Raw genomic sequence first — 16,589 nt, forward strand, 5'->3', positions numbered from 1 at the left:
GAAAACGGGTTTTCTGATGAAATAAACAGTAATGTTTTAAACAGTATCTTTTACATACAACAGATTTTTGGCGAATTGTTTACATGCAATTATTTATATCCTTTATACACTAAATGCGTGCGTATCCCATGGTCTTAGAGTTGGCGGGCGTGGTTCTTTCTAAATAATCTTCAGAGTACCCCAAACAAACCCCAAATCACTTAGTTCTGTAAAATATTGGTACATTTGTTCTTAACATGGAAGTAGCTCCCTCACCCATCAAAAATGAAACTGAAGATCTGGTTCTTTTAGCACCATCCTGTTTGTATTCAGACAGTAGTTTGACCTAATTTGTGTTCTTTGTACCTCATATTACAGCAAGGAATTATTAAGAGAGTGACAGACACAGTAAAGAATATAGTTCCTAACTGGCTGCAGAGATACTTTACGAATAATGAAGAAACAGATACACAGACACAGGATCGTCAACAGACTGCACAAGAACAGGAAACAGAAGAAAATGACCCCATAAATCTTGAGGAAGATGACATCTTGCACATCCCAGTGGAACCAGATGTCATAGAACCTAGTGCTAGTAGCAGAGGTTTGTATACAGTTATATGCAGCATGGATTTACGCTATTTTTCATTATGGTATTTCTAGCATAGTGAGTGTTGTTGCAGCATACTGAAAACAATTGTTAAACCTTTTTTTTTTTTCTTCAATATTTTTTTTAAAACCCTAATTCTGCAATTCTTATTGTATAGTCACTTGTAATTTTCTTTGCAACAGGTGTCTGTTCTAGGCATCTTTGACACTGTTTAGCGCTAGTGATTGTGTGTGGTTGGTATATTAATAAATACAAAAAATGTTTATATATACTGTGTTTGTGTGTACAGTATACATAATGTATGTATGTACGTACAGTATATACCTTGTCAGTAGATGTAATGGTGTTTTGCCTGTTACCTTAATGTACAGGTATCAGCAATGCTAGCTTATTCCTCTCTTTGCTAAGTTGCCATTTGTTTAATGTTATAATTGTTTTAGGTTTTGATTATGTACAGAATAAGACTGTTTACAGACATTTTTTTTTTTAAAAAAGGTAATCACATCCTGGGTTTCCTTTAAAACCCTACACCATTCTGTGCAAGAACATGTTGTTAGGCCTGTTGGAAAGTCTGTCCAAGAGTGGTCCAGAGTGAGTTTGTCTGTAAATGAGTGTGCATAGCTGTAGGATTGGTTGTTGCCAGCTTATACTCTAGCTGTTGGAAAACCTGTATGATAAAGCATGTTTAGAAGATTATTCACTAGATGGATTTCCCCATTGTTTACCATATCATAAAATGAATATGGGATTGCATACATTCTCAGTATTGTGTACAACAGTAAATGTTAGAGTTGCATGAGTCTGAGTGGTTTATGTAAGTGCATGTAAATTTAGTCTAACATGCTTAATTTATAAAACCACCATTTCTGATTTTACTTTTAACAATGTGGCTATAGTCAAACAACTCTGCTTCTGTGCCAAATTAATTTTTCCACATACAATATCTAGAAAAGATAAGCGAGAGGTCATGTGGTACACTGGACAACATGTGGTGGGGTGACAAAAGGGAGCAGTTATGACAGTAGGAGGTAAATATATGGTAGTATACAGTAAATAAAGCTGTTGAACAGTGGTGTCTGTGGCTTGCAGAATGGGTAAAGAGTTTGTCTCTAAACTTCTGTTGCTTGCGCAAAAAGCCACACGCATTCCTGAAGTTATGGTGGTTGCACACTCAACTGGTTTGTCCTTTATTCCATTACACCCAGAGTTGCATTGTTTTATGATATGTTTTTGCTGCTTTTCTCCCCACTTCTTCAGCAATTTTATAAATATGTTGGATGTTTTCCAAGTTTAAGGCCACTTAGGTTATATCAAATATGTCTGTTGCAAATTTGTGACTGATGGTACATGAAAGATGAGTTTTAGAGCAATACTAACAGAACTTTTGGAATTCACTTTTAAAAGTATACAGTGGTGTGAAAAACTATTTGCCCCCTTCCTGACTTCTTATTCTTTTGCATGTTTGTCGCACAAAATGTTTCTGATCATCAAACACATTTAACCATTAGTCAAATATAACACAAGTAAACACAAAATGCAGTTTTTAAATGATGGTTTTTATTATTTAGGGAGAAAAAAAAATCCAAACCTACATGGCCCTGTGTGAAAAAGTAATTGCCCCCTTGTTAAAAAATCACCTAACTGTGGTGTATCACACCTGAGTTCAATTTCCGTAGCCACCCCTAGGCCTGATTACTGCCACACCTGTTTCAATCAAGAAATCACTTAAATAGGAGCTGCCTGACACAGAGAAGTAGACCAAAAGCACCTCAAAAGCTAGACATCATGCCAAGATACAAAGAAATTCAGGAACAAATGAGAACAGAAGTAATTGAGATCTATCAGTCTGGTAAAGGTTATAAAGCCATTTCTAAAGCTTTGGGACTCCAGCGAACCACAGTGAGAGCCATTATCCACAAATGGCAAAAACATGGAACAGTGGTGAACCTTCCCAGGAGTGGCCTGCCAACCAAAATTACCCCAAGAGCGCAGAGACGACTCATCCGAGAGGTCACAAAAGACCCCAGGACAACGTCTAAAGAACTGCAGGCCTCACTTGCCTCAATTAAGGTCAGTGTTCACGACTTCACCATAAGAAAGAGACTGGGCAAAAATGGACTGCATGGCAGATTTCCAAGACGCAAACCACTGTTAAGCAAAAAGAACATTAGGGCTCGTCTCAATTTTGCTAAGAAACATCTCAATGATTGACAAGACTTTTGGGAAAATACCTTGTGGACTGATGAGACAAAAGTTGAACTTTTTGGAAGGCAAATGTCCGTTACATCTGGCGTAAAAGGAACACAGCATTTCAGAAAAAGAACATCATACCAACAGTAAAATATGGTGGTGGTAGTGTGATGGTCTGGGGTTGTTTTGCTGCTTCAGGACCTGGAAGGCTTGCTGTGATAGATGGAACCATGAATTCTACTGTCTACCAAAAATCCTGAAGGAGAATGTCCGCCATCTGTTCGTCAACTCAAGCTGAAGCGATCTTGGGTGCTGCAACAGGACAATGACCCAAAACACACCAGCAAATCCACCTCTGAATGGCTGAAGAAAAACAAAATGAAGACTTTGGAGTGGCCTAGTCAAAGTCCTGACCTGAATCCAATTGAGATGCTATGGCATGACCTTAAAAAGGCGGTTCATGCTAGAAAACCCTCAAATAAAGCTGAATTACAACAATTCTGCAAAGATGAGTGGGCCAAAATTCCTCCAGAGCGCTGTAAAGACTCATTGCAACTTATCGCAAACGCTTGATTGCAGTTATTGCTGCTAAGGGTGGCCCAATCAGTTATTAGGTTCAGGGGGCAATTACTTATTCACACAGGGCCATGTAGGTTTAGATTTTTTTTTCTCCCTAAATAATAAAAACTATCATTTAAAACCTGCATTTTGTGTTTACTTGTGTTATATTTGACTAATGGTTAAATGTGTTTGATGATCAGAATCATTTTGTGTGACAAACATGCAAAAGAATAAGAAATCAGGAAGGGGGCAAATAGTTTTTCACACCACTGTATATCTGTGTCTTTGTTTTAAAAAAAATCTAAGAAGAAAATCTTATTTTACAGAGCAATCAATAAGTCGATCTACTTTGAATTCTCAAGACACACTGGCAAGGCCACCTCTTAATCGAAGTCATCTTAGCTTTCCCACACTGGACTCGCCCCTTTGTCAGCCTTCTACTTCGGCTGCATTTCCAATTGGCAGTTCAGGATTTTCCCTTGTGAAAGAAATCAAAGATTCTGCCTCTCTGCATGAAGATGATAATATCTCTACCACCAGTGGCTTTTCCTCTAGAGCATCTGATAAAGGTACATATTTATATATATATATATATATATATATAAAAAAAAAAAAATCTGGATGGTAGGGAGTGGTTACTAGTGGGTAACACCTGTGCTGTACTGGTGTTTAAGTGAAAGTACTAATTGTATTAATGGATCTTTGTAGATACATTCACTTAAGGAAAGTATTATGCATTATTATAAAGCTGAGATTCATTCGTATCCTGTCAGTTGATTTGGTAAAGTTCATGTTGTTGTTGTTGCAAGTAACGAAGCAAATCAACTTTCATTTCTAGAGCCTGAAGACCTGATGTTAGTACTGGTCAACTAGTGTTGGCGCTAATACATTAAAAGATATGTGAATTACATAGTCGAGTTACTGATTTGAGTAAAGTAATGTTTACTTTCTTGAATCAAAAATGCCTGTGTCAAAAAAAAACAACTTGTTACTTCACAAGCTTATTACCGCAAGTATGTTGCGTACAATCAATTGAAAAGAATTTAACAAAAGTTGTACAGTGAATTTAATTCTGCATGTGCTAACAGGTAACTTTAATGTGCCTTGTTTAGAGTCATAGGAAACTAGTGATTATCACAACTCTGCTGGGTGTAAGGCAAGACATGGTGGACGCTAGGTACCTTAACAGGGCTTAATTGCACAAGCCATGCTGTGTTCCGCCCAGTTATAGAAACCTATAAAGCGACTGTTTAGTTTTCATCCAGCTATTTGCTATAGATATGTTGAAACGGCATTTAATCAGTGCCTGAAGTGGTAAGTTAGGTTAGGAGCACAAACTGATACAGTGCATTGCCTCACACACCACACAACAAACCAACTCAGGATCCCAGATTAGGACCCAAGTGCAGCCATGCAACGGGTGATACCTCAGCACCACACTAGTTCAGATTAAGTGCCGGTAATTTGTTTTTCTCAGTTTCTTGACCCTTCTTGCAATGTATTTCAAATGTTACATGATTTATTATTCGAGCGGGGGCTTTTTCCTCTGAGTTTCACAGTGATATACATTCATTAGATTATAGTGCTCTATTATTGTTGCCCACTATTGTAATTCTAGTCAGAAGTACTTATGATCATATATCTTTTCATATCTTTTAGAATATACTCCTCCTTACATGGGGAATACGATAACCCTGTGAACACAAAATTAGAATGCTATTGTAATGCAAGTTCTGTTAAGTTCTTGTAATGATCAACAAGTGCATTTCCATGTTTTGAAATGTAAAAGTGTAAGATACTAGTGAAAAATGTTGTTGATAGATCTTTAGCTGAGTAGATGCTGAAGTCCCCTTATCATGCTGTGTTGTGTGATGATCTGGCATCTTTAGGGCTCCCTCTCAACATAGAACCCTATTTTAAACACCATACAATTCTACTGTTAAGAGTGCGTTTGAAAGTTGTGTTGGTCTGTGATAACATAGAAGTAAATCTCTGCAGTAGCAGGTGGGTTTGGTATGGCACTTGTGTTGGACTGATATGTCACATAGAATAATTATAAAACTATGGTCATTTGCACATAGACCCATTTTATTTTTCATTCAATAACTAAATTTTCCTTTTTTTTTTTTTTTTCCCTTCCGTTTTCTTTTTTGGTGGGGACTGATATTGAAGATGTGACCACTACAAGAAATTCTTCACTGCCAATTTGGTCCACAGAAATGGATGTTACTAACACGGTTGTACAGCAGGCAGGTTCCAGTGTACGAAAGCCTGCTTTCAATCTGTCTGTATTTGGGGCATCGTCGGCTGTAAGACATTTTTGTATATTTAATTTGCTTATTTAAATTATATCTTGTGCATAAAGCTCAAGTTTGTCTTTCTTTTTAGTCTCCTGGGAGTAGTTCATTGCTTAATTCTAGTCGACTTGGTGACTCTCCCTTCTATCCTGGTAAAACAACATATGGAGGAGCAGCTTCAGTAAAGTCATTTAACTCCAGAGGTCGTGGTTGTCCTTATCAGGTAAATTTAACATTTTTAATTCCATCCTTTAATTTTATTATAGTCCTTTTTAATTGGTTAAATATGGCACATTAAAAAAAAAAAAAGTACATTTGGTAAATGCCATTATAACATTTGATGAGATGGTTTAGTCCAACATGCATTGTCAGTCTCTCATTCACCTAACTCTTACAAAGAAACTTAAAGCTGAGTTTAAGTTCCTCATTGTACTACAATCTAAAACACTGCTTGTTAAAGTATTTCTTGTTTCTGTGATTCTCTTTGTGGAGAAAAGTTAGTGTTTTTCCCTGAGCTTATTTTCTTCTTACTTTTAAGTAATAGTTGGGAACCAGTATTTTAATTCCCTTCGTACAGTAATTTTAAATACTTCTATCATGTAACCTCTTACTCTCTGTGTGGTTAATCTGACAAGGTTTAGCTTCTCCAGTCTTTACTCTTCGTTCCTGCCATTCCAGAATATGCCTGATTGCTCTGCTCTGGATTTTCTGTGTTACTGCTTTGTAATATTTGTTGTTAAATGGAGACCACAGCTACAATACAGTATTCCAGATGAAGCATCATACATATATTACGTAGATTTTAGACATAACCTTGCTTTGATTAGTACATTACATATGATGCTACGCATCCTGTCAATTGCCTCAACTCTCTTGAGGTTGTGTGTTTTTATTTATGCTTTTGTCATGGCTAAATGTTGAAATTTTTCAGGGAAAAAAATTCCCATTTTATGAAATGTCAAAATGTTATTAAATTGTGGAAAACCTACAACAAATGCATATTTGAGTGCTACGTGCAAATTTATCATTTAAAACTGCATGACCCATTCAAAGCAACAGTGTACATGCAATGCCGAGTTTCTTTGTTTGGAAAAAGTATTACACCACTGATGCTCTTTTTCAGCAGCACACTCATCATTGGTTTCTTTTGATAATGTATTGCTAATGGAACAGATTCTACACTATCTTCTACTGAAGATTAATCCCAAAGTGTGACTGCCGACATACATTGCAATATTTTTATCCCTCTGTCAACTGTTGTCCACATCTACCTTGAAAGAGTTAACTGATTCTGTACCCAAAGTATATTTGGAAATTTAGAACCAATCCCCCTCCTCTTACCTTTAAAGTTAAGATCTAACATGTTTACTTCCAATATGTTGTTCTTGCTTCCTTTATTAAGATCACTTACAGTATGTCTTAAAGTGTCATAGTGATACCACATTTAACATGACATAAATCAAAAAAGGTCTTTAAGCCAATTTTGTATTCATGTACATATTTTTCTTCGAAAATGCACAATGAGAATTTTAAAACTATGTATTCACTGCCTCTTTAATCCTCTGAACATACAAAGTGGTTAACGCTGCTATCTCATCTAAGGCATTATCATTTTTCACATTTTTATTCATATCTGAATCTGCAACTCGGTGCAAAAGTTTGAATACCTCTGGCCGAATTGCATATTTTGTTGACATTTAAATTCATAAAAATAAATCTTTAATTGAAAACTAAAACAGTGGTACTTTTCTGAAAATGTTAACTTTTTTTTTTTTTGGTGAACTAAATTAATAGGGGGAAAAGTAAATGTGGCATTTGCGTAAAGTTAAAGAACAATAATAGTTTTAAGATCTTACAGCTTATGTTTGTCTGGCCAAGAGTTTTTATGAGAAATTGTCAATTAATACCAATTTCAGAACCTAATACATTATTTGACTCGTCCAGTATTGTGCAACACTCAACCATGGGCTCATGTACACAATTGACTAAGGATTTGAAAAGTTGACAATTTCCATAGTCCGTTAAGAAATGGCAGTTTTAAGGAGTAACTGTGTAGATCAAGACAAGATCTTGAAGACCACGAAAACAGACAGAACCGCTTATATATTTGGACATGGATAGATACTCCCTTCTCTGCTGTGGATCTTTGCAACTCTGTCAGTGTTACCCTTGGTGTCTTGTGTTTCTGATTAATTCCCTCCTTGTCCGGCCTGTGAGTTTTGGTGGATAACTTTCTCTCGTCTAATGTGTAGCCATATTCTTTCCAATTTGTTATAATGGATTTAATGGTGCTCCATGGGATATTCAAAGCTTGAGATATTTGTTTATAACCCAACCCTGATCTGTACTTCAACAAAACTTTTTTTTTCCTGGCCTGTTTGGAGTGCTCCTTGGTCTTCATGTTGTTTGCTTAGTAGTGTTGCAGAGTTAGGGCCTTTCAAAACAGGTATGTTTATACAGACATCATGTGACGCTGATTACACACAGATGGACCCTGATCAACTAATTATGACCTTTGAAGTTAATTGGTTGGATCAGATCTTATTTAAGGTTTTCATCACCCTATTACTAATGGGGACTGAATAAATATGGGCTTACAACTTTTTAGTTTTTACTTATAAATACAAGTTATTTTTTTTACTTTTTTTTTTTTTTTTAATTGTTTGAGAAAAATATAATTAAAAAAAACCCATAACTTTAAAAATGAAAGTAAATTAATAAACAATGTAGACTCACTAATGTGCTCGTCTTAGTCTTATATGTATGTTATCATTCAATTGATGCTCGGAACCGGCCAACTCTATTGAATTTCAATAGCAATAGGGGTTCGATGGTGCTCAAACATAAAGAATGCTGGCAGTCACATCCATTTTTCCCTCTGGTGGTCAATGCATGCGTCAGCTGGATGATAACATGTCTACAGGACTGCACGATCACCCTCACCAGATCCAGAAAGGGGGGAGGGGTTAAGGTTGATTTCACCCTACAGTATTTTTAGTCCACCAATGAGAAACGTGTACCAAGTTTCATGAAAATTGCTCCAGCTGTTTGGAAGTGATGCTGGAATATACATATATATACACACACACACACACATACACATTGAATTTTATATTTTTTATAGATATAGAGAGAGATTCCATTACATAAAATCCAAATGAAAATCCAGTTTAATTCCAGATTGTAACGTGACAAAACGGTAAAAACAATGAATACTTTTGCAAGACACTGCAAATATCAACAAATCCTCAATGAGAATGTTAGACAGGAAGTCTGGGGAAAATGAAGTTGAAATAGGATGCTTTCTAAAACAAGATAATGACCAGAAATGCACTTTAAAATGTACTCTGAAGTACTTCAGAAAACACAAGATGAAGGTTTTGGAATGACCCTTGCAGTCCCCACACTTGAACATCTTTGAAAAACTGTGGATAGAACTTAAATGTGTTTGGTACATGTGACAACTACAAAGGGTTCAGGGAGAGAAACTGAATTTTTGTTTTGGAAAACACTCAAACATTTGAAGCTGTGTTTTTTGCCAAAGGGGATGTTACCAATTACTTACTTTATATAGTAGAGTGCTCTTAAACTTAGGGAAAGCCACATTTTTAATAGTTCATCAAACAATTGTAACTGTACTTTAAGGTCATAAAATGACGTAGTTTTAGATTGCTTGCTGTCAAAGTTGTATTTACTATTTGTAGTACCAATGAAATATGTAATTTGCAACATTGCATCCAAACATTTGCACTGAACTCTTGTTTTACCTAGTTATTCTAGTTTTCTTTTAAACCCTAAGTAAACCCTGTACAAGTTAGTGTAGGATATGTATGTTGAATTGGACTAGTGGCCAATCCAGAGCTGCTTCTACATTACATCCAGTTATGGTAAGTTAGAGTAAAGCCCCTTGTGTGCTGATATTTGGGCTATGTGGATTAAGCAAATTGTACATTTTTACCGTTTCAATGTTTTTCATTCTGTATTCCTATGCATGAAATATCATTTTATCTTTGTAACCCCCTTTTGGCATAGAAGTTTGAGTTGACTATGGCCAAAAGCTGCTCTTAATGTCTAGGTACAATAAATTTTATATGTGTGTATACATTACTTTTTTTCTTTCTTTTTTTTGCGTCAGGCACCTGTTAGACAGCAGATAAAGGCAAAGCAGACATGTTCGCCATCTTTTGGTGTGACAAGTGCCACAGCACGAAGAATTCTTCAATCTTTAGAACGAATGTCAAGTCCTTTAGCTGTAAGTGTGGTAGATCTTTGACTGTATTAACACAGATAATGTAATTGTTTCTTTTTAGCTGAATGGTTATTTACAAGAATCATTATTACTTATTGAATTTTATATGCAACTTTAATTTTCTTAGCTTCTTTTTTTGTTTGCAAATTTATTTTTACTCATGTTCTCTTCCCTTCCCTGCCCTCCAACCTCCATATACAGGATGCTAGAAGGATTCCGTCATCTAATATTTTGCCCTTGCATACGGTTAGTAAACTTTGGTATTTTCTAATGTTTTAAGATTTTTTGTTGTGTTTAGGAAAAAGTTATTTAAAACCTGTCCTTACTTAATCTTAGACTCTGGACAGTAATGACCAAGAATGCTCTTCACTTCATTGCAAGAGGAAAAAGGTAATAACTGTTTAAGTTTTACCAGAATGTTAGTATTTTTATGATGAATGCTTTTTCACTGAAGGGTTAATGTAATTTATGTCTTAGTACAATATGATTTAACAGTCAGTCTGTTTTCAAAACTGTACGAGGTAAAAGGAAAATATTTGAAAGTTACTTTTCTCATTTAGTGTTATCAGAAAGTGATTATTTTTTAAATTAATATATTGAAGTGTAGCATCCCATAGTTTTTCAGAATACTCAACTGTCAGCTAGGCTGCTGTGTATTGTAGACAGTAACACATCATTGTATCACACTGCAAATTCAAGTCTGGGCACATATGCTTAAATGTTTCTGAAGTTTTACATTATCACTTTGGTCTGTTGAATTTTGACTTCCTTTCTAATTTGTTTACTTGAACTAAATAAAATGAATCTGCAGCATATCGGTTACTAACCATGTTTTGCGCTTATGATATGAAAAGAAATGCTATACAGTATAGCACATGTGGCCTCTTATATTGTGTGTACCTTAAAAGATTACTCCATTCCTTATTTACCCCATATTGTTTGTAATGATTGTGAAGAAAAAAATTTCATAGTAATTTCATTGAGAATGGGTAAAAAAAAGTTCTGATATAGTGTACATCAATGGGTGCCATCACTAAATAGCAAACAATATCAAAAATCTGATTATTCAAGTCACTTAATCCATATGTTAAGCATCCTGTTGTATCCTCCAAAATACTACATGCATTTTGGCTAAAATATTCTTAAATAAAGTATTTTCATGGATGGTTTGATATTGTTTGCTGCTGTTCACTGTTGTTCATATTGAATTCCAAATAAGCATTTAATCTTCATTCTTTATAAAAAGTGAAATTGTTTTTATCAGCAATCACTACAAATCCCCATGGGATAAATAAAAGATTATAAATATATTTTATTTTTGGGTGAAGTGTTCCTTTAAGAATTACCTCTCTTGGCTTGCACTAAAGTAAGCTTAGTACATAACTAAGCAGCTTAGACATATAGTATTTCCTTTTGTGCACTTGAACTGACATGTCCGCTTTAACTCCTATAAATTTTTTTTTTTCTTCCCCTTCAGATAAAAAATGAAATTATTTCACGCACTTAAACATAGAAGAATCTTGCCTTTATTTACACACAACCTCATTTGTCACATTATCTATATTTGATGCTGTATCCAAATAAAACAATTTTGAGTTAAGGGTATATTTAAGTCCTGCTAGCTTAGTATTATCTGTAGACATTAGCTTCTTTCTTGTAATTTTTTTATTTATATCATTTGTGTAAATTACAAAGTGAAGCATCCTCCCAGCAGTGCTTTGTAAGGCACCTCACGTTCAGCCTCAACTACTCTGCAAACATTTGTTGCACCATAATGTTTTACCTGATGAACTTTTACACTTAACCAGATGTCGTGCCTTGATTTACCTCTTGTACTTTGAGCCAGTAGTGCTTAGATAAGATGTCAAAATATTTTACACAAGATGCCAAATGCTCTGGAGAATAAGCATTATGGCGATTTCTCATAAAATGCTGGAATGCTAGTAAAATTTAATCTTGCCATCTAAACCCCATACTATTTATTCCTTAGTTGTTGTATCTTACAGGGGTTAAGTTTTCTGCTTTTTTTAGTTAGAAACTATATGTGTCTGGCAAACGGGTATTCTAAACAAAATTCTCCTTCGTGGTCACAGATCACGGTTTTGCATAGTTATTTTTCAGTTCTGGTTACAAGAGTAACCTAGCTGACTTTGTAACTTACGATTATTATAAATGCTTGTCTTTGCAAACATAAAATGATTTTTTGAGCGGGTAACTTGAATTTTGTAAGTAGTGTTTAACAATTCAGCTCCTTTCCTCATGTTCAAATATAAATGTTTTTTGCTTAATATTTTGTGAATTTAGATTTTATTTCCTGTCTTGCACACCACTCAAAGCTAAACAGAATGTGCTTGTTAACATGTAGGATGTGGTAATGGTTTTTCCATAAAGAGTTTACTGTGCTGCGCTAGAGGATTTGCAAAATTTAATGTAAAAAGAACCTGTTCTTGTTGTCATGTCCATCTATCCATCCATCCACATGAAATGATTCTGCACCTTGTTGGCTGATTTTTTACATACAGTATATATATATATATATATATATATATATATATATATATATATATATATATATATATATATATATATATATATATATATAGTAAATTGGGGCATTTATCTTTCAGGAAATTTTCATTGAGATATCTCAAATAAAGGATGCAGTAAAAAATATATAAAATTTAATATCTTCCACTAAAAGCATTAGCAAATTTTTGAACTTGTCTATCTTAAAATGGAGAAACATTGTCTCTGACTTCAATTAGGGATTCATTTATTGTGTCAAATTAACCTTGAGAATAGTCGCTTTGGTTTGTATATTTTCCTCAATTACTTGTCTGACAGCCACAACTAATGGCAAAACAGATGCCCAATACTAAATAGTCCAATGCTGGGAGAGGTGCATGTTTGTTCAAGCTGCACCTCTGGCACACTGGCTTACTTTGTCTGATGCATGAGGCATATTAGACGTAAAAGTGAAGGGGGAAAAAAAGCAAAAATCCTATTGCATAGAAATGACGATGAAAAGAATTATGTAAGCATCAATTTATAAACATAGAATGAACAAATAGCACACCAAACGCCTCACAGCTACATTATGTGCACAGTATAATGATTCAGTATTTTTCTGTTACTATAAATTATTGGCAAAGCTCCAGGTCTGCTCTCCATCATGGTATGAAGCCACCAACAATTTTTGTACCTTGAGACTTCAACAGAGATTCTATTCTTCATTGAGTGGTAGTTGTAAAGATGTTATGTAATTTGAACTACAGTCAGTCATAGACCCACACATAACCAGCAACTAAGGATACATCAGTTGATGGAATTTGCTCTCTTCAAAATCTGTTGAGCCACCACAAGCCTATTTAGCCTACATATCTAGCCACATGATACTCTGCTGTTAAAAGGCATGTATTTAATGTACTTTACTAATGTTGGTAACTGCATTGTCACTCTTCAATTTGAATATCATTTGTTGCAAAAATGTGTGTGTATATACATATGTTATGAACAGTTATGCAATTGTCTTTTTTTTTTTTTTATATAAACCGTATAAGTAACAACCTGGTTTAGTTTGTAGATACCATGATAGGTGGGCTGGCAGATAATCTGGAATCTGTTGAATCACTGTGGCAGATGAAATTTAAGTTCATTAAATGTGAAGTATTACTTGTATGAAGTAAAATGTACTGGTGAGGCCTCATCCTGAGTACTGTGTGCAGTTTTGGTCTCCTGGCTTCAAAAAGAACATAACAGTGCTAAAAAATGTCCAGAAATGAGTGACTAGGCTATTTCCAGGGCTATAGGGTATGAATTATGAAGAAAGATAAAAATAGGTGAGCCTTTTCAGTTTAAGCAAAAGAAAGTTAAGAGGAGACATGATTGGAGTGTTTATTATGAAGGGGAATTATTTCAGTAGATAGAGACTGTTATTTTAAAATGAGTTAAAGACATGGAGACACAGTTAGAAACTTGTTAAGGGTAAATTTCACACAAACATTAGGAAGTTTTTCTTTACACAGAGAACCATATACATTTGGAATAAGTCACCAGGTAGTATAGTGGACATTAAGACTTTATGGACTTCCATGACTAGACTTCTTTTTTTTATATGCAAAAATTTAAGCGTACAGGACTGGTGAATGTGTTGAGAGATCAATGGCCTGTTCTCTTGTAGATTGTTCTGATGTTCATAGTTTACCCAGCATTTCTGGGTGTTGCTCTTTTAATTCTTCATGTAATGTCTAATTTCTCAGTACCAGATTCTGTTCTACAAATATTAATTTATTTCTTATATTTGATTGTTTTTAAGTTTGATTACAGTTATCTGTTCTGTTTTAGATGGATATTTCATGTCCTCCAGTTCAGAATATTGTGACACCAAAAGCAGCTTCTGTAGCAGTGAACAGGTCACACTTCAAACCATCCTTAACTCCCACTGGTCGTTTGAGCAAAGTTAATGAAACCAGTATGAAAGTATGTAATTTTATTTTTAGTATTGCTGTAATTTTTGTTCTGTGAGCAATTACTTCATTTATTTAAATCTTGCTGAATATTTCACAGGAAAGGATTCCACCAAAACAGTCGGGGCCTTTTCTCCCAGATCCTACTATGAGGTATGAGGATTTTTTGCAGTTCTCTTATAAAGATTTCCACATACATTGATTTTTTTTTCTTCTTTTCAAGTAGTTTATGAAAAACGTAGTTCAGGGTATTGCCTCATATATAGCACTAGCAAAATACCGGCGCTTCGCAGAGGAGAAGTAGTGTGTTAAAGAAGTTATGAAAAAGAAAAGGAAACATTTTAAAAATAACGTAACATGATTGTCAATGTAATTGTTTTGTGACTGTTATGAGTGTTGCTGTCATCAAGGATTTGATTATTATTATTTCTTTCAATCAGGTTAGTATTTGGAGGATGTGTTGTGTTCAAGTTATATTCCGTGTTTGTCAACCATTTTAAAGATAACAGATTTCACTCATCGAAGTGTTCACTACCCAAATCGGTACTCGTGAATCTAAGATGTTTAACAGGCATTCCCAGTATTAAGTTGTGGATTTGCTTGCGAATATTTAGCGGCAGCGTGTCTATGAACTTAATTTAAACTTAAGCTTTACACCTTGCTTTCCTATTGATATGTCTACAAAGGCTTGTTCAGGTTCAGAGGGTTGTTCTTTTCTTACTGCTTCAATAAACAACTCGTTTTCCTCTTTATCTGAGACATCACACACTGCATGCACGGGTTTACCTTTCCCAGTCCTGCAAACTTTAGCGAAGTGCTTCAATTTACCACATTTTTTACACTGTCTTCCTTTAGCTGGACATTGACTTTTTCCACCTTGTGCTTTGTTTCCGCAGTACCTGCACTTATGAATATGCTTGTATGCGTCACACGCTTCATGTTCTTTTGCTGCCTTCTCAATCGTGTAATGCGTTTTTTGTTCAGCACTCTTTGGAGGTCTTGCTTTTTGTGTGCGTACTGCGTTCACAGTCAGTTCACGTGAGCCGCTCGGAGTACATGCATTGAAGGTTCTTAGCTGTGGTTGTTCTATCTCGTGCGATCTTGCGATGTCCACGGCTTTATTTAATGTTAGCTCAGACCCGGCACTTAAAAGTTTCTCTCGCACTTTTGCTGAGTTTGTGCCAAACACTATTTTATGCCTGATCATCTCATCTTCGTTTGCATAAGCACAGTCCTTCACCCGCGAATATTTAGTGGCAGCGTGTCTATTGGATTGCTGCTGACGGACGGCCTTATATGGGCAGGCACTCAATTATGTGGGAGGCGTGACAATGAGGGACGCAACTCCGCCCCACACGGCATCTGAGCTGCAGGCTATGGTCGTATATATGTACGTAAGTAGGGTCCAGTTATGACCGTTAAGCGTAGAATTTCGAAATGAAACCTGCCTAACTTTTGTAAGTAAGCTGTAAGGAATGAGCCTGCCAAATTTCAGCCTTCTACCTACACGGGAAGTTGGAGAATTAGTGATCAGTCAGTCAGTCAGTGAGGGCTTTGCCTTTTATTAGTATAGATAAAATAGTGATTATAGTAGACACATGTAAAATGTGTTTTTATTCACTCTTTCATTTTGTGTAGTTTTTTAATTGTCTAATAAAATATATATAGTCTATAAAGCTAAACTTGGTTTAAAAAATGGATGGCACATGGTGTGTAAATGAAATATTTTATTTCAATGACTTTGTTTGTGAAAACCTCACCATAAAGAAAAATAGAGACAATGACTGGTGAAATACATGAACCCCAAGCACAGAAATTCATGTTAAATATAAATTCACTAATTCTTTTTTCTCTCTCTATCTCTGTATCTCTTCTTTTAAAATGCGACTGATCAGCATATTTTTGTGTATTTGACCAACAAGAATACATATTGAAGTAAGGTTGTCTTATATTCAGTGTTAGTAGAATTCATTTTATCTGGACATTAAGCTTTTTCAAATATGTAAATGTTCAACATGTTTAAGACTAAATTTTCAGGCCAGCGTCTGTTCTATTTCATCTTAAAGAAATACTTCTACCAAAAGTATTTTTATGTTACTTACCCATGTGTGGTGATGTGATGGCTGAGAAAAAAAAAAAAAAAGCCCTGTTCTCATGCAGATCAAAGGTAAAGTTTGATTACATTACAAGTCAATGGTGATTAATGATTTACAATGACAAACTATATAAAAATGTTC

The 16,589-nt window shown here is 35.1% G+C and overlaps 1 protein-coding gene across 2 annotated transcripts in view; it reads left to right on the plus strand.

The window, feature by feature from the left end:
• Positions 1-16,589, plus strand: part of nup153 (nucleoporin 153) — a 61,821-nt gene that overhangs the window by 12,809 nt on the left and 32,423 nt on the right. For both annotated transcript variants that reach the window (XM_039737527.1, XM_039737528.1), the window contains exons 2-10: positions 358-583; positions 3,667-3,909; positions 5,513-5,649; positions 5,729-5,860; positions 9,773-9,889; positions 10,088-10,132; positions 10,223-10,276; positions 14,231-14,365; positions 14,453-14,505. In XM_039737527.1, the coding sequence (XP_039593461.1) occupies positions 358-583; positions 3,667-3,909; positions 5,513-5,649; positions 5,729-5,860; positions 9,773-9,889; positions 10,088-10,132; positions 10,223-10,276; positions 14,231-14,365; positions 14,453-14,505 (1,142 nt within the window). The remainder of the gene's footprint in view (positions 1-357; positions 584-3,666; positions 3,910-5,512; positions 5,650-5,728; positions 5,861-9,772; positions 9,890-10,087; positions 10,133-10,222; positions 10,277-14,230; positions 14,366-14,452; positions 14,506-16,589) is intronic.

Source organism: Polypterus senegalus, chromosome 15, assembly GCF_016835505.1.
Source record: "Polypterus senegalus isolate Bchr_013 chromosome 15, ASM1683550v1, whole genome shotgun sequence".
In the NCBI taxonomy this organism is placed as follows: domain Eukaryota; kingdom Metazoa; phylum Chordata; class Cladistia; order Polypteriformes; family Polypteridae; genus Polypterus; species Polypterus senegalus.